The following is a 16298-nucleotide window of genomic DNA, read 5'->3' as shown; positions in this document are numbered from 1 at the left end:
GTAATAACTGTGTGTGGAACCCGGTGGAACTCAAAATATCAGGGAAACACTTTGTGATATGTGATTGTCTAACCGACCCCAAACAGCAGAGATCGGGGGCTTCCCCTCCGTTGGCCGCCTCTTCGGCTGGGCAGAGAGAGAGTGTGGGTTCAGTGGGTGACCAAGGAGGGGGGCAGGGGTGTCGGTACGAGCTAGGGAACAGAACCTCCCGCTGGCCGCTAGAGGGCGGGGCCTGGGTGCGGGCGCCAGGGGGCAGCAGAGAGGAGGACGCGCGCGGGGTGGCGGTGCGGGCGCCAAGGGGCAGCTGAGACTGAGACGCGCGTGGGATTGGAGTAGCGGGCGCCAGGAGGCAACAGAAAGGAAGACACGCGCGAGATCGGAGGCGCGGACGCCAAGGGGCGGCAGAGACTGAGACGCGCGCGAGGTCAGAGGCGCGGGCGCATGGGGGGGGGGGGGGGGTTTCACCCGCGACCTGTTTCCCTGCCCGGCATTTAGACCCGCGTGGGAGAGCTTCCTGCGGAGAGAAGGAGTTAGCTCCAGCCCTCCAGGGTCTCAGGGATGCGGGGCTGTCCCGTGCCGTGGGAGATCCACGGGGGGAAGAAGTAGGAGCGTGTTTGTGTGTGTAGATGTGGGAGTGCCTACTCCGGGTTGGGGGTGCAAGGCAACCCGAGTGTTTCGGACGCGAAACCGGAACACACAGCCGTGCACACGGGTTGACCCCTCCTGCCCCCGCCGCCAGGCGTCCAGCACCGAGAGGGGCGTCCCGACGGGGATGAGACCCTGGACTAAATGTCCATCTGCCAGGACCGGCTGGAGGCAGGACGCGCTGTGTGAGAATGGGAAGACCCAGAGAGCGCGGAGAAGCCGGCTCGGGATGCCGGGCGGGTGACCGCCCTGAACAGAAGGGACTGCCCGGACCTCGGGCCCCGCACTGAGCTGCGGGCCCAATAAACCCCGGGAGGGCCGGCTGGGGTACGGGCAGTGGGGGGTGGCGCAGGCAGGAGCAGGCCCTGAGGACTGTGCAGCCTGACCCAGCAACTCCTGGGGTGACTCTAGATGCCGGTACCCACAGGGACACAGCATGGGGACCGCACTGCCCCCCCCCCCGCCTTTTTAGGACGGGACAGGGCAAGCCTAGGGGGGGAGGGATGAGGTGACCAGCGCCACAGGTGCAGGGAACGTTGTCATGGAAGTGAGCCTCTGTCTCATTTGCACGAAGTGTAGGTCAGGCCACCGGAAGGCTCCTTCCAGGCCTGCCGTCCCTAAGGATGGGGGAGGAGTGTTGAAGGCGCACCCTTCCCCAGAACCGGTCCAGCACCGGTGTCAGACAGGACTGCTGGGTCCCGGGGAGGAGAGGGGATTCTGTATGTTGGCCAGGCTTTCTGACACCCAGAGGGACAGACCCTCCAGGGAACAGGGATTAGCCATCCATTTCTGCAAACAGCTCAGCCAGGAAGAAGGGGTGTGGGATGGGGGTTGCGTGGGGGTTGAAGTCACAACACAAGCATCTCACACATACACCCTAAGAGGACACAATCACATTTTTTAACCATCATTCAGAATGGACACTGGTCATAGGGCTAGACAAGGTCTTGGGAGTCCCTTCCATCCATACGCCGCACACTGTCCCTTCAACTTCAGGGTCAGGGAAAGAGAGGGGTGCCCCAGGGGAGGGACTGGGTGGCCAGGACACAATGGGATACTCGGGGGGGAGGACGACTCAGGGCTGCGATGACTCCCCAGCTAATACAGATTCCGATGTTTCAGCAGTCCACTGAACAGCCCGCACTATCCCATGGCTCCCGGGGCAGTGGCCTGGTCCCCGAGTAGCCGGCCCTTCAGGCCAGGCCAGACCAAGTGTAGGAGAGTGGCCGCGTGGGCGGGGAGCCAGCAGGGATGTGGAGAGGAGTCGGAGCCCTGAGGCAGACGACACTGTATATTCCGTGTCCACAGTGGGCGCTGCGCCTGGGGTGGGAGGGAGCTGGGCTTCGGCCCCCACACGCCAGCTCCCAACAGTCAGTGAGGAAAGCCCTGAGGCCAGGACGAGGGTCCCAGTGGGGGGCTCCGCCCTGGAGAGCCCTGTCTCCCAAGTTCTCCGATGTTCCTCGGCCTTTCTCTCTTTATCTTATGTTGTTACTTAGTTTTCCGCTCTTTAAATAATTAATATAATTACTTTTAAATACAAAATACACAGTGTCCTTTCTCTTCTCTTCCTCTTGCTTGGGGTGATTGGGAGGTGAGTTTTAAATAAGAGTGTCAGCTGTCTACCAGGTCACAGGCTCCAGGGGGATGCCACGAGCCCCAGATGCCACCCCCTTCCCCTGGGGGGTCCCAACACCGCTGCACCCCTCCCCTGGTCTACCCCCCGACTGGGGGCTCCCGGTGTCCTGGTCCGAGGCCCCCAGATGGTGAGGAGTCCTCTCGGGAGGTGGCACGGAGCTGACGCTGTGGGATCCCAGGTGGGCCTGGTTCCGACTGCCAGGGTCAGACAGAGGAGAAGGTCCTAGCCCATGAAGCAGACGGGCCCCAGCAGCACCCCTCCCCGCCGCGGGGGTGCCCCCAGGTCCGAGAAGGAGGCGTCCAGCACCGGCAGCTGATCCAGCACCGGTGTCCGCACCTCCAGCACCGTCCGGCCTTGCTGCATCTGGATGGGGACACAGGACAGAAGGGTGGTCAGCATGGTGGACGGGCCACACCCCACAGCGCCCCATCCTCGGGCCCGGGCTGCATCACGTCTTCAGGTGCTACATTTTCTTACAGAGAGTCAGGGCTGGGAAAGCCGGAAAGGTTGTATGTGCCTGTGTGCATGCGGTGTGTGCGTGGGGGTGTGTGCATGTGGGGTGTGTGTGTGTGTGTGCACAGTGTGTGTGGGCATGCGGGGGTGTGTGTGTGTGCACAGTGTGTGTGCATGTGGGGGGTGTGCACAGTGTGTGTGTGCATGCGGGTGTGTGTGTGCACGATGTGTGTGCATGCGGGGGTGTGTGCGTGTGCACGATGTGTGTGTGCATGCGGGGGTGTGTGCACGCGCACGATGTGTGTGTGCATGCGGGGTGTGTGTGTGTGTGCACAGTGTGTGTGTGTGCATGCGGGGGGGTGTGCGTGTGCACGATGTGTGTGTGCATGCGGGTGTGTGTGCACGCGCACGATGTGTGTGTGCATGCGGGGGGTGTGTGTGTGTGCACAGTGTGTGCATGAGGGGTGTGTGTGCGCACGATGTGTGTATATGAGGGGGGGGTGTGCACGCACGTGGTGTGTGTGCACATGGTGTGTGTGTATGTGTGTGCACACGGTGTGTGTGTGTGCGCACGCTCACAAGCCAGTCTGTGCGGCTTTGGGTTTGTCTTTGTGTTATCCGCCCGTGATAAGGTGAGTCAGTGTGACTCCACAGGAACGTGTGTACGTGTGTCTGTGGGGGGGCCTGTGTGCTTATCAGCCAACATGACTCCACGTGTCCCCATGTGACCCTGCCAGGTGACTCTGGGACGTCTGTGCAGACTGGAGGTGTCTGCGCCCCTCTGCCTCCGTGGGGGTGTTGCCCCCCACTCCATGTGTGCCCCTGCAGGGCGACCTGTGTAAATGTGTGCACTCAGGGGACACTGCTCTCTGCACACAAGGGAGCCCCACCTCCCTGCTCCCCACCCCTCACCCATCCGAACCCCCTCGGCCATATCTGAGCAGGAAGCCACACTCCTGCTCTCCCTGCTGCCCCTACCCAAAGGGGCTTCCCGCAGCCCCGGCCTGGGACCCGCCCTACTGGGCTCCTGCTACGCCCACCTGGCAGCCCTCCCTGAACTCCTTGACGTAGGGGCTGGTGTCCGGGCTCAGCTCATCCTCATTGGCCCCCCTGAGCTTCAGGGGGCCTTCCCGGGCCACCCCGGAGCAGGGGTAGGAGATGTCCTGGTGGGCGGAGACGCTGAGCAGCCTCAGGAAGGTGAGCTGGACCACACCCACCGGGGAGCCCTCCGAGTCCACGTAGGAGAACTGGCGGACGAGGGGCTGGGTCAGGGCGGCCGGAAGCAGGGCGCTGGGCCCGGTGGGAGCAGGGACTGGGCGGGAGGGAAGGGCTGGCGAGACGTGAGGGGCTGAGTGGGCACCGGGAGGCTGGGGGTGCAGGACAGGGGAGCCTGTGTGCCGGCTGCCCAGGGGAGGAGAGGAGTGAGCACCGGGAGGCTGGGGGTGCAGGACAGGGGAGCCTGTGTGCCGGCTGCCCAGGGAAGGAGAGGAGTGGGCACCGGGAGGCTGGGGGTGCAGGACAGGGGAGCCTGTGTGCCGGCTGCCCAGGGAAGGAGAGGAGTGGGCACCGGGAGGCTGGGGGTGCAGGACAGGGGAGCCTGTGCGCCGGCTGCCCAGGGGAGGAGAGGAGTGAGCACCGGGAGGCTGGGGGTGCAGGACAGGGGAGCCTGTGTGCCGGCTGCCCAGGGGAGGAGAGGAGTGGGCACCGGGAGGCTGGGGGTGCAGGACAGGGGAGCCTGTGTGCCGGCTGCCCAGGGAAGGAGAGGAGTGGGCACCGGGAGGCTGGGGGTGCAGGACAGGGGAGCCTGTGTGCCGGCTGCCCAGGGAAGGAGAGGAGTGAGCACCGGGAGGCTGGGGGTGCAGGACAGGGGAGCCTGTGTGCCGGCTGCCCAGGGAAGGAGAGGAGTGAGCACCGACAGCCGGCGAGGAGGGGAGGAAGAAGCCCAGGAATGGAGAAGGGCCGGCGGTCTCTGCAGGGGCAGCAGCCAGGGGCCGTCCCCGACGCCCATCACCACAGCACCCAGCGTGGGAGAGGGCAGCCAGGGGCCGTCACCGACGCCCATCACCACAGCACCCAGCGTGGGAGAGGGCAGCCAGGGGCCGGTCAGCACCCAGCGTGGGAGAGGGCAGCCCGGGGCCGTCACCGACACCCATCACCACAGCACCCAGCGTGGGAGAGGGCAGCCAGGGGCCGGTCAGCACCCAGCGTGGGAGAGGGCAGCCCGGGGCCGGAGAGCACCCAGCGTGGGAGAGGGCAGCCCGGGGCCGGAGAGCACCCAGCGTGGGAGAGGGCAGCCCGGGGCCGGAGAGCACCCAGCGTGGGAGAGGGCAGCCCGGGGCCGGAGAGCACCCAGCGTGGGAGAGGGCAGCCCAGGGCCGGTCAGCACCCAGCGTGGGAGAGGGCAGCCAGGGGCCGGTCAGCACCCAGCGTGGGAGAGGGCAGCCAGGGGCCGGTCAGCACCCAGCGTGGGAGAGGGCAGCCCGGGGCCGGCCCTCACCTGGGTGACATCATCCCGCGGCAGCACACAGGTCTCCCCGCCGGCTGTGAAGTTGCAGAACACCCGGAAGGCATCCCGAGCGCAGCCCTGGTTGGGGTCCACCCAGTATTCTCCTGCGGGGTGAGGACAGGGGAGGCTCGGGGCCTGGGCGCTGGGACCCAAGATGCTCTCTGCCCCACATGCCCACGCCCCCAGCCCCTGCTCCCCGCCCCCCAGCGCCCCTCACACAGCACCCGGTCTCCCTCATCACCGACACCCCACTCCCGGACACCCTGACCCAGCAGCACCCCGGCTCCGGATGGCCGTGTGGCTGCAGGTGTGCACATGTGTGCGTCTGTGCACACACCGGTCCGTGTGTGCCCGGGCGTGTTTATCGGTTCCCGTGGACGGGCTGACGGCAAGCAGGCTCACACTGGGAGGACCATGCTCGGTGTTAGCCCTGAGTTACTTCCGACCTGGACGGTGAGTGGCCGCTGCCCTCCAGTCCCCGCCACCCTCGCCACCACCCGACTCCCGGAGCTCCGTGCGCGTGCCCATGCCCACGCGGTTGTAGTTCTGCGCCCGAGGCTGGCACTGACCGTCGGGCAGCTCGGGGTGGCACAGCTTCAGGTCCTGACAGGTGCGAGCAGGGCTGTCCTGGGTCCCCGTCGGCCGCCTCATCTGCTCGATCTCCTCGCGCAGGGAGTCCAGGGAGCCGAAGATCTCCTCCAGGCCCCCGGGACTGCCCGGGGCGCCCCCGGTCGGCGCGGCCTCCTCGTCCTGCATCAGGCGGCCGCCGTCCACCGAGCGCCGGGTCTTCTTGGGCATCTGGATGGGCAGGGGCTGGATCACCTCGCCCGGGGGGCCCTGGGTGGAGGCACAGGTGGAGAGAGGGGGTGAAGCGGAGGCAGCAGGGCAGAGGGCCGGGCAGGGAGGCAGGCCAGGCCTCGGCGGCACTCACCGGGTGTCCCGGCGGGCCCTGCACGCCCTTCTCTCCCTTGGGTCCCGCTGGTCCCTGCCAGAGGAGGAAGTGAAGGTCATGGAGGGGTCAGAGGCACAGAGGGGTCCCCGAGAAGCCAGGCTGGGGTGAGGGCTCCCTGGGGGAAGCTCGTTTGCTCCGGAGAGACAGTGCCCAGCCCAGCCTGGGGGGAGGGGCGGGGGCGGGGCCGGCGGGGGTCACTCACGGTGGCCCCTTTGGCTCCCTTGGGCCCAGCAGGTCCCTGTGAAATGAAAACCAGAAAGAGACGGTCGCTACAGGGGAAGGGGGGACAGGGAGGAGTGGAGAGGCCGGGTCGTGAGTCCAGGGGATGTGGGACCACCAAGGAGAGGCAGGCGCGAGAGAACACGGGGACATCACGGAGCCCTTGGCCCGGTGGGGGAGGAAACACGTCAGGTTCAGGACGCACGGGGGAAACTGAGGCCTGTGTTTGTTAGGCTGGCTGTTGCCATGGGAGCCACTGGGAAATGACCGAAGGGGAAGCAGGGAGGGTTAGGGATTTAGTGGAGGAACAGAGGGGGTACTCACAGTGAGGCCGGGGGGCCCTCCTGGGCCAATGGGGCCAGAGGCTCCTGGGATACCCTAGGAAAGAGAGGGCCTCGTTCAACCGGGTCTCCCACCCCGCCCCCTCCCTCGCCTCACCCGGAGTTTCCACCGCAGCCCCTCCCACCCCCAGCAGAAGGCCCACCCTCATCCCCCAGACCCTCGGGACCACGCCCTCACCCCGAGTCTCCACCGCAGCCCCTCCCACCCCCAGCGGAACGCCCACCCTCATCCCCCGACCCTCGGGACCACGCCCTCACCCCGAGTCTCCACCGCAGCCCCTCCCACCCCCAGCGGAACGCCCACCCTCATCCCCCGACCCTCGGGACCACGCCCTCACCCCGAGTCTCCACCGCAGCCCCTCCCACCCCCAGCGGAACGCCCACCCTTATCCCCCCGACCCTCGGGACCACGCCCTCACTCACCGTCTCTCCCTTCTGTCCGGCGGAGCCCTGAGGCCCAGGCAGCCCCCGGTCACCCTTCTCCCCCTGCTCCCCAGGGGGCCCGATCAGGCCGATGAGCCCTGGGTGACCCTGGAGAAGAGGACAGGTGGTGGTCAGGGGGACGCAGAGGGTAGACATGGCTGCTAGACAAGGAGACCATGGGGTCGAAGCCCAGGAGACAAGAGAAACCCGGCACGGGGCTGTGAGCAGCCCGTACGGAGTGAGGACCCCGAGGGCTTGGGGCCAGAGTCTGGGAACTCCGGACCACAGGCTCCACGCTGAGGGTGAGGGGGAGGGGACAGACGCCTGGCTGCCCGGCTGCTGTCACTCACCTTCTCTCCCTTGGCTCCAGCATCACCACGGAGCCCAGGAAGCCCCGGGGGTCCCTGTGGGGAGAGACAGGAAGTCACTCTTTCCAGGGCCAGGTGAAGCCAGCTCTCTGCCCACCAGGTCCCACTTCCTCCAGCGCCCCAGCCAGGTGACCCCTGCCCTGGGGTGCCCCACGCCCTCTCTCCCCACGTCCCACTTCCTCCAGCGCCCCAGCCGGGTGCCCCCTGCCTTGGGGTGCCCCACCCCCTCTCTCACCAGGTCCCACTTCCTCCAGCGCTCCAGCCAGGTGCCCCCTGCCCTGGGGTGCCCCACCCCCTCTCTCACCAGGTCCCACTTCCTCCTGCGCTCCAGCCGGGTGCCCCCTGCCCTGGGGTGCCCCACCCCCTCTCTCACCAGGTCCCACTTCCTCCAGCGCTCCAGCCAGGTGCCCCCTGCCCTGGGGTGCCCCACCCCCTCTCTCACCAGGTCCCACTTCCTCCTGCGCCCCAGCCGGGTGCCCCCTGCCTTGGGGTGCCCCACCCCCTCTCTCCCCGATCAATCCACAGTCACTCACCACAGGGCCGGGAGGCCCAGCCTGGCCGGTGGCTCCAGGACGACCTTGCTGACCCTACAGATCGGAGGACACTCCAGAGGTCAGGAGAGTGACCCTCCCCTGGCATCTCACCCCGCCCAACCCAGCCAGCCCACGCCATGTCTCACCACTGAGCCGGGGAGCCCCCTCAGGCCGTCAGGACCGGGTTTACCCGCTGGGCCCGCAGGACCCACGGGGCCGGTCTTTCCCGGGGCGCCCACAGCACCGGGATCCCCCTGAAACACACAAGGAACGTGTCCTCAGGGGTGGAGGACGGGGGGCAGGTGGGCAGGGCGTCCGAGGTGGACAGGGTGAGGCAGGACGCAGGGCCTACACCCCAGGAGCCCTGGGGGGCAGGAGCAAGTGCAGGGACCCCCGCTCCCACCAGGGACCAGCGTGGGGGGTGGACAGAGGAGTGAGGAGTGGGAAGACGGAGGGAGTGCCCCAGCACCCGCAGTCTCTCCCTCACCTTGGCTCCCTTCTCCCCTTGGCGCCCCTCAGGACCAGGTGTGCCCGCAGGACCCTGCAGACGGGGGTGGGGAGGAAGAGGGTGAGGGCGCACAGGCCCATCCACAGCGGCCGAGAGCAGGGGGCCGGCGTAGAGGGACCAGGTGCTGAAACCCTGAGCAGTTCTGAGCACCCGGTGAAGAGCCGCTCGGTGCCCACCTCCCAGCCCAGCACCTGAGGGCGAACCCCGGCCCAGCAGGGCCTCCAGAGAGCCAGCCCTTCCTCCAGGGTCTGTTCCGACCGGTGGGTACTCACCACCCTCCTGGCAGGAACTCTCACACCAAACCCCAGGGACAAACATACCCAAACGTGCACAGCACACTTATCAATAAACACGTGTGCTCAGACACATGCACCGGCCCGGGACAGCCCAGACCCCAGGCCTCTCGCTGCTGGTCCCACCGGCCACTGCCCCAGGCTCCGCCCCCCCTGCCCAGACTGTCCACCTCACGTACCCGCTTTCCTAGTGGTCCAGGGGGTCCATTCTCCCCGGTGGGACCAGGGGATCCCTAGGGAGGGACGACAAAGGTGACTGAGTGTCCGGCCTCCAGCCAAGGTTACCCCCCCAGAGTGGGGCCCAGAAGAGGAGCCAGGGGTCAGCAGGCTTGGGCGCAGTGGGGGCGAAGGGGCCGCGGTCACTCACAGGCTGCCCTGCCTCGCCATCCTCTCCGCGGTCACCCTTCGCGCCATCCTGGCCCTGCGGGGGAGAAGCAGCGTCAGACGGGCCCCCCAACCTGGCTGTCGCCACCTGAAAACGGCTGACACAGGCCCCACCCCCAGCTGCCCCCCACGCCCCGGCTTCCAGCAGCCAAGCCTGTCAGCCGCACAGAGGCCCTGCGGAGAAGCCCGGGGTCCTCTGTCCTGCCCCCCACGCCCCGGCTTCCAGCAGCCAAGCCCGTCAGCCGCACAGAGGCCCCGTGGAGAAGCCCGGGGTCCTCTGTCCTGCCCCCCACGGGTAAACTCACCCGAGGGCCGCCTTCTCCAGGAGGGCCAGGGTCACCAGGAAAACCAACTGGGCCCTAAGGCAGAGGGAGGACAAAGGCCAGGCTCACACACACCCCCGGGGCCCACCCAGGGGCAATGCAGGTGCCCGGGGGCCATGCCACACTCTCCCTGTCTGCAGGCAGTGCCCACCCGCACCGCCCTAGGAGGGGCCCCTGCACCCCTCCCCCTAAGTGCCTTCTGACGCTCCCGGGTACTGACTAGAGGCCTCTCCCACGTTCTCACTCTCTGGGCCCCAGACTCCGTAGACCCCACCGGGGAGACCCTATTCCCAGAGTCTTCCTCCCAGGTGCCCCTGCTTCCGGGGTCCCCACGCCCCTCGATCCTCACACACACATTCCCAGGTCTCCCCATTGGCAGGACGGCCCTCTCGGCCCCTCCCCCAAACTCACAGGATTCCCTTTGGGGCCGTCATCCCCGGTGGGGCCTTTAGGCCCTGGTGGTCCCGCCTCTCCCGGCTGCCCGGACTCTCCTTTCTCTCCACGCTCCCCGCGTGGACCCTGGAGGACAAGTGGAGGGTACAGATGGTCTCAAGGGAATCTTTTTTTTTTTTTTTCTATTTTTCTGAAGTGAGAAGCAGGGAGGCAGAGAGACTCCCGCATGCACCCAACAGGGATCCACCCGGCATGCCCACCAGGGGGCGATGCTCTGCCCATCTGGGCCATTGCTCCATTGCAACAGGAGCCATTCTAGTGCCTGAGGCAGAGGCCATGGAGCCATCCTCAGCGCCCGGGCCAACTTTGCTCCAATGGAGCCTTGGCTGCGGGAGGGGAAGAGAGAGATAGAGAGAAAGGAGAGGGGAAGGGAAGAGAAGCAGATGGGCCCTTCTCCTGTGTGCCCTGGCCGGGAATCGAACCCGGGACTTCCACACGCGGGCCGACGCTCTACCACTGAGCCAACCGGCCAGGGCCCCAAGGGAATCCTGAAGGTCAAGAATGCAGCCTCTGCCTCTAAGACGCCTTCATCTCCTCCCAGCCCCTCGGCGACAGCAGGATGCACCCAGAAAGCCAAGCCCTCGGGGGTCCCCGGGACCTCCTCCCTGGGAGGGCAGGGTGGCAGGGCTCACTCAGACCCAGGGACCAGGCCCCACAGAGGATGGCTGAGGGCACAGAGTCCTGGGCATGGAGGAGGCCCGGCTTCAGGAGGCCGCAGGGAAAGTGGGGGTGGTGCTGAGGGGTGAAAGGCACTGGGAGGGGGACTCAAAGCCCTCACTCACCTTGACGCCTGGCTCACCCTGGACCCCGGGAGATCCCGACTCGCCTGGCTCCCCCTGCAGGGAGACTGGCGTCAAAATCCTCCTTCCCCCAAAATCCTGGGATTGCCCACACCTCATTCTCTTTTGACCCCCAACCAGAAGAGGCGGAAGTCCCACCCCCACGCCCTCCCAGACCAGGCCATTCTCCCCCTTCCTAGTTACCTTCTCTCCAGGGGGACCCAGGTTCCCAACACCTCCTGGGGGACCTTGGGGACCCTGGAAAAGGAACAGAAATAGGGATCACCGCTCAGGGGAGGTGTCATTCCAGGGGCGGGGCCTGAGTGAGGGCACCAAGGTCACAGCGTGGGACAGCAGGAGGCCTTGGGAGGGAGGCGTGGCTTCTCCTGGCACCTGAGATGAGACTGGACTTTATAGTCTGACCCAAAGGGACAACAGGCCGAGAGGACTCACATCAGCTCCATTGGGTCCAGCTGGGCCTCGAGGTCCTGGTGGTCCGGGGGGTCCCTGCGGAGAAACAGACACAGCAGAGATGGGGCAGGGATGCCAGGGACACAGCGATGGGTGCCCATGAGTGGTGGAGGGTCGGGCGGGCAGAGGCCCTGGGCAGAGAGGAGGGGCGGGGCAGCCAGGCGGGGGAGCACAGGGTCAGTGGCAGTGGGGTGCCGGATGGGTAGGGGTGACTGGTAGGCGGGTCTGGGGTCAGCTGGGGGTCACACTCACCATGGGGCCCACATCTCCTGTTTCTCCCTTCTCCCCCGAGGGGCCTGGCAAACCCTGTACAGGTACACACAGCAGAGACCCGGTGGGCCACCTGTACTAGGCCCCCGGCCCCCCCTCCGGCCCCACACGCCGGCCCCCGGCCCCCCCTCCGGCCCCACACGCCGGCCCCCGGCCCCCCCTCCGGCCCCACACGCCGGCCCCCGGCCCCCCCTCCGGCCCCACACGCCGGCCCCCGGCCCCCCCTCCGGCCCCCCCTCCGGCCCCACACGCCGGCCCCCGGCCCCCCCTCCGGCCCCCCGTCCGGCCCCACACGCTGACCCCGGCCCCCCCTCCGGCCCCACACGCCGCCCCCGGTCCCCCCTCCGGCCCCACACGCGGCCCCCGGTCCCCCCTCCGGCCCCACACGCGGCCCCGGCCCCCACCACCACCACCTCCACTCCCCTCATCAGATGGGGCTGGCAGTCTCCAGGGCAGACTTCAGCTCCTGAGCCCGATCTCGCCCCTGTCCCCACCCCCCCTACCCCACCACCACCCCACCCCCGTCTCACCTGTAAACCAATGGGTCCTGGGGGCCCGTTGAATCCTCTGGTTCCTTCATCACCTTTGGCTCCAAAGTGACCCTGGGGTCCCCGGGCTCCAGGCTCCCCGTCTGCCCCCTGCGGTGAGGGAAGGGTTGGGACAAGGACACAGAGGTGGTCATGGTCAGGTGCTCTCTGCCCGGAAACCCCACAGAGAGCGGGGCGGTAGGCCCGGAGCCCCCTGCTCCCGTCCCCACCCCAAGGCAGAGGGAACTGTGGGCCGACAGGGACTACAGGGCGGGGCCGGGCATCAGTCAGTCACTCACCGCTGCTCCCGGCTGCCCCACGGGGCCGATGGGGCCAGGCGGCCCAGGAGGACCCTGGGAAGGAAAGAGAATCAGAGACACCAAGACCCAAGACGCCAGAGAGAGAGCAGGTGGGCAGGAGGTCGAAGGCCAGAGGCCAGAAGCCAAGGGCCGGAGTCACTCACATGTTCACCCTTGTTCCCTTTCGTGCCCTTCTGTCCCGGGTCGCCCACCTCGCCCTGGGAGAAGGCAGACGGGGTGTCAGAGGGGGGAGGTGGGGACACTGGGGACAGTAGTGAGACAGAGATGGCGGGCCATGCCCACACCCGCAATCCCATCCGGGAAGAATGGGGGGCCGGGGGCCCGGGGGCCCCTCACCTTGTCTCCGTCCTCTCCAGCCATGCCCGGGGGGCCGGCAGGACCAGGAAGCCCCACCGGGCCCTGCACCCCGTCGCGGCCCGTCGGGCCAATGGGCCCCTTCTCGCCCTGCGGGAAGGGAAGACAGGAGTCACAGCCTGAAGGTGACCCTGACCCTCCAGCACCCACAGGGAACCCCCCCACCCCAGTCGCTCACAGACCCCGCCCCAGGCCCCCCACACTCACCGGGACACCTTTCTCTCCGGCAGCTCCTGGGGGGCCCTGAGGTCCTGGGCGCCCCGGGGGGCCGATGGGCCCCCCAGACCCTGCCGCACCTCGTTCCCCAGGGGAGCCCTAAGAGAGGAAATGAAGTCAGACCCCAAGGAGGGGACCACAGCCTCCGCACACCAGAGGGCCCCCCGAACGTGGTTCCAGGGAGAACAGCCCCAAAGCAGATGCACTACGGCTGCCGCCGCCTGGCGCCCAGTCCGCGCCCCGCCAGCCCAGGCCCAGGAGCCACGCTTCACCCTCTGCACCCGGCCCCTTCCCTGCCCCCGCCCTGCTGCCCCCAGGGACCCCGGACTCACCGCAGGGCCAGGCGGACCGGCCGGGCCTTCATTTCCCTTCAGACCGGGTCCACCCTGCGAACCGGAAATGTGGAGCCACAGAGGTGAGACGGGCAGGTGGGACATCACAGGAACAGGGGGACACGGCAGGTGGGACATCGCAGGAACAGGGGGACACGGCAGGTGGGACATCACAGGAACAGGGGGACACGGCAGGTGGGACATCGCAGGAACAGGGGGACACGGCAGGTGGGACATCACAGGAACAGGGGGACACGCAGGGTTTAGGGGCGGTGGGGACAGGCTCAGTGAGACGGGAGGGGGTGATTCCGCGGGAGGCCGGAATTCACGGGGACTCATCACGGGCAGTCCGGTGGGGGTCACACTCACCGCAGTGCCCGGCAGGCCTCTCTCTCCTGGGAAGCCCCTCAGCCCAGCGGGACCATCCTTCCCGGGGGCCCCAGAAGGACCAGGGTCGCCCTGAAAGGAAAGGAGAGGTGGTGAGCCACCGCCAGGCTCCCAAAGGATGCAGAGGTCTCCGACCCGCCCCCTCAAACCCCAACCCTGACCCCAAGCTCCCCGCTGCCCTGCCCCTTGCTCACCTTAGTCCCTTCTTTCCCCGATGTGCCCGTCAGCCCCTGCTCTCCGGGGGGCCCTGGGGGGCCGGGGTGACCTCTCTCCCCCATGGGCCCGGTCTCTCCGGCTGCTCCCTGGGGAAGGAAGAGGCAGAGAGACTCCAGGCTCAGGCCCTTTACCCCGCCGTCCGCCCAAAGCAACCACCTGCCACCCCAAAAGGCCCCTGTAGAACCCCTCTATCGCTGCCCCAAAGCTGCTGGGGATCCCTAGGGGCTCTGGTTTGCAGACCCCGTGTGGGGCACCCCCACACACCTCGTGTCCCCTTGGGGAACTGCCTTTCCTTGAGCCCAGAGGAGAACTGGCCCAGGAAACAGACTGAAGTTCGGCCTGGGAGCTCAACCCCGCGTTGACCCAGCCCCGGGGGCCCCGGGGGCCAGGGCGGGGCCTTTGATGGGGAAGAAGGGAGAAGAAGGGTAGGGAGACCAACTGCGGGCCTGGGGCCACTCTGTCCGGAGGGAGGGCAGACGTACCTGAGGCCCCACCACCCCTGGGGGACCGGGCGGGCCAGTCTTCCCTTGGAAACCCTGAGAGAGGAAGAGAGGAGAGGGCAGTCAGACACACAGGCAGGCAGGGGACACTGGGAGGGGCCCCAGGATCCTGGAGGAAGGGCAGGGCCACCACCAAGTCATGGTCATGGGTCTTAGGAGCAAGCGCCTGGATGCTCTCCGTCTGCCAGGAGAGCCTCCCTGTGGGCCTCCCGGTCAGCGCTGGGGTCGGGGGTCGGAGGGGCCAGTGTCTCCCGGACAGCGCTGGGGTCGGAGGGACCAGGGTATCCCGGACAGCGCTGGGGTCGGAGGGGCCAGTGTCTCCCGGACAGCGCTGGGGTCGGGGGTCGGAGGGGACAGGGCCTCCCGGACAGCGCTGGGGTCGGGGGTCGGAGGGGCCAGGGCCTCCCGGACAGCGCTGGGGTCGGAGGGGCCAGTGTCTCCCGGACAGCGCTGGGGTCGGGGGTCGGAGGGGACAGGGCCTCCCGGACAGCGCTGGGGTCGGGGGTCGGGGGTCAGGGCCTCCCGGACAGCGCTGGGGTCGGGGGTCGGAGGGACCAGGGCCTCACAGACAGCGCTGGGGTCGGGGGTCATAGGTCAGGGGTCGGGGGTCAGGGGACCAGGCCTCCTGGACGGCGCTGGGGTCGGGGGTCAGAGGGGCCAGGATCTCCCAGACAGCACTGGGGTCGGGGGTCATAGGTCAGGGGTCGGGGGTCAGGGGACCAGGCCTCCTGGACGGCGCTGGGGTCGGGGGTCGGGGGTCGGGGGGACCAGGACAGCACTCACCACTTCTCCTCTCTGGCCCGGGTGGCCTGGCAGCCCGTCCTTCCCGGGGGGGCCCTGGAAGGGGTTGAGATGTCAGCTGAATTCTAGGCAGGGAAGGAAACGGGGCAGAGGCAAACCAGGGAACCGGGCAGGCCACAGGGCAGAGGTCAGCTTACCGGAGGTCCTTTGGGGCCGGGAAATCCATTGGGGCCCTGAGGCCCAGGGAGACCCTAGACACAGAGGTGACTGAGTCAGGAGAATGGGGTGCACTGCTGCACGGGGGACACAGCCTCCTCCCGGGGGGCCAGAGGGGGCGCTCTGCTCGGACTCCCTGGGAGGACGGGGTCCCAGACACGCCCGTCACACTCACCCTTTCTCCTGGAGGCCCGTGGGGACCATCGCCGCCCGATGTTCCCTGGGGGGGAGACTGAGTCAGAGAGCTGCTCTCCGGCTTCCCCGAGGCCAGGGGGGCTTGCGGGGGAGCCTGGTCGAGGGGCAGACCGCCCTGTACCCCCCAGGACCACTGACCTTAGCTCCGGACTTCCCTGTGGCTCCTCGGGGTCCCCGCTGTCCCCGGGGGCCCTAGAAGAGGGGGGAGGAGGAGTCAGGAAAACCAACCAGCGCAGCCCTCTGGGTCCGGACCCACGGGCCCCCCTGCCCCTGCACTCACCGTGGGGCCCCGCTCGCCCCGGGGCCCGGACTTCCCCGACAGGCCCTGGGGGAAGGAAGCAGACAACAACGGTCACCCAGGGCCCCCCAACGGTCACCCAGGGCCCCCCAACGGTCACCCAGGGCTCCCCAACGGTCACCCAGGGCCCCCACGGGGCGGCCCGGCCCCACCCCCACCCCGCACCCCGCACCCTGAGCCCCGGCTCACCCGGGCTCCCTTCTCTCCACTGGCTCCCGGAAAACCAGGAAATCCCAGGGACCCCTAGTGAGAACAGAGAAGGAAAAATTGGGAAGTCAGGACAGGGGAGGGCCAGGCGGGGCTGAAGGGGTGAGGAGAGGAGATGGGGGGCTGGCGGGAGACCGGGCTTCGCCCACCAAACCCGGCTGCCCACCCCCCCCCCCCCGAACTCTGTTTCCTCCTCTGTGGACAGAGTGGGCTGCACTCTCTCTAGGAGCCA

At 67.9% G+C, this 16298-nt stretch overlaps 1 protein-coding gene and 1 non-coding gene across 5 annotated transcripts in view; both read right to left on the bottom strand.

The window, feature by feature from the left end:
• Positions 1 to 1534: 1534 nt before the first annotated feature.
• The window catches only part of COL11A2 (collagen type XI alpha 2 chain), a 35829-nt gene continuing 21065 nt past the window's right edge, over positions 1535 to 16298 (bottom strand). For all 4 annotated transcript variants that reach the window (XM_066359681.1, XM_066359679.1, XM_066359682.1 and 1 more), the window contains 35 exons: positions 16049 to 16102; positions 15842 to 15886; positions 15700 to 15753; positions 15542 to 15586; positions 15348 to 15401; positions 15193 to 15246; positions 14392 to 14445; positions 13888 to 13995; positions 13676 to 13765; positions 13307 to 13360; positions 12966 to 13073; positions 12741 to 12848; positions 12548 to 12601; positions 12384 to 12437; positions 12088 to 12195; positions 11540 to 11593; positions 11270 to 11323; positions 11021 to 11074; positions 10820 to 10873; positions 9996 to 10103; positions 9567 to 9620; positions 9245 to 9298; positions 9057 to 9110; positions 8564 to 8617; positions 8223 to 8330; positions 8077 to 8130; positions 7526 to 7579; positions 7176 to 7283; positions 6736 to 6789; positions 6395 to 6430; positions 6172 to 6225; positions 5810 to 6077; positions 5232 to 5344; positions 3775 to 3981; positions 1535 to 2644 (listed from right to left, as the gene is read on the bottom strand). In XM_066359681.1, the coding sequence (XP_066215778.1) occupies positions 2504 to 2644; positions 3775 to 3981; positions 5232 to 5344; positions 5810 to 6077; positions 6172 to 6225; positions 6395 to 6430; positions 6736 to 6789; positions 7176 to 7283; positions 7526 to 7579; positions 8077 to 8130; positions 8223 to 8330; positions 8564 to 8617; positions 9057 to 9110; positions 9245 to 9298; positions 9567 to 9620; positions 9996 to 10103; positions 10820 to 10873; positions 11021 to 11074; positions 11270 to 11323; positions 11540 to 11593; positions 12088 to 12195; positions 12384 to 12437; positions 12548 to 12601; positions 12741 to 12848; positions 12966 to 13073; positions 13307 to 13360; positions 13676 to 13765; positions 13888 to 13995; positions 14392 to 14445; positions 15193 to 15246; positions 15348 to 15401; positions 15542 to 15586; positions 15700 to 15753; positions 15842 to 15886; positions 16049 to 16102 (2781 nt within the window). In that variant the 3' untranslated portion in view covers positions 1535 to 2503. The remainder of the gene's footprint in view (positions 2645 to 3774; positions 3982 to 5231; positions 5345 to 5809; positions 6078 to 6171; positions 6226 to 6394; positions 6431 to 6735; positions 6790 to 7175; positions 7284 to 7525; positions 7580 to 8076; positions 8131 to 8222; positions 8331 to 8563; positions 8618 to 9056; positions 9111 to 9244; positions 9299 to 9566; positions 9621 to 9995; positions 10104 to 10819; positions 10874 to 11020; positions 11075 to 11269; positions 11324 to 11539; positions 11594 to 12087; positions 12196 to 12383; positions 12438 to 12547; positions 12602 to 12740; positions 12849 to 12965; positions 13074 to 13306; positions 13361 to 13675; positions 13766 to 13887; positions 13996 to 14391; positions 14446 to 15192; positions 15247 to 15347; positions 15402 to 15541; positions 15587 to 15699; positions 15754 to 15841; positions 15887 to 16048; positions 16103 to 16298) is intronic.
• Positions 10439 to 10513, bottom strand: TRNAT-CGU (transfer RNA threonine (anticodon CGU)). The gene has a single exon. It is a non-coding gene; the product is annotated as a tRNA-Thr (tRNA).

This window comes from Saccopteryx leptura, chromosome 1, assembly GCF_036850995.1.
Source record: "Saccopteryx leptura isolate mSacLep1 chromosome 1, mSacLep1_pri_phased_curated, whole genome shotgun sequence".
Lineage (NCBI taxonomy): Eukaryota > Metazoa > Chordata > Mammalia > Chiroptera > Emballonuridae > Saccopteryx > Saccopteryx leptura.
This window is presented reverse-complemented; position numbering and strand designations above follow the sequence as displayed.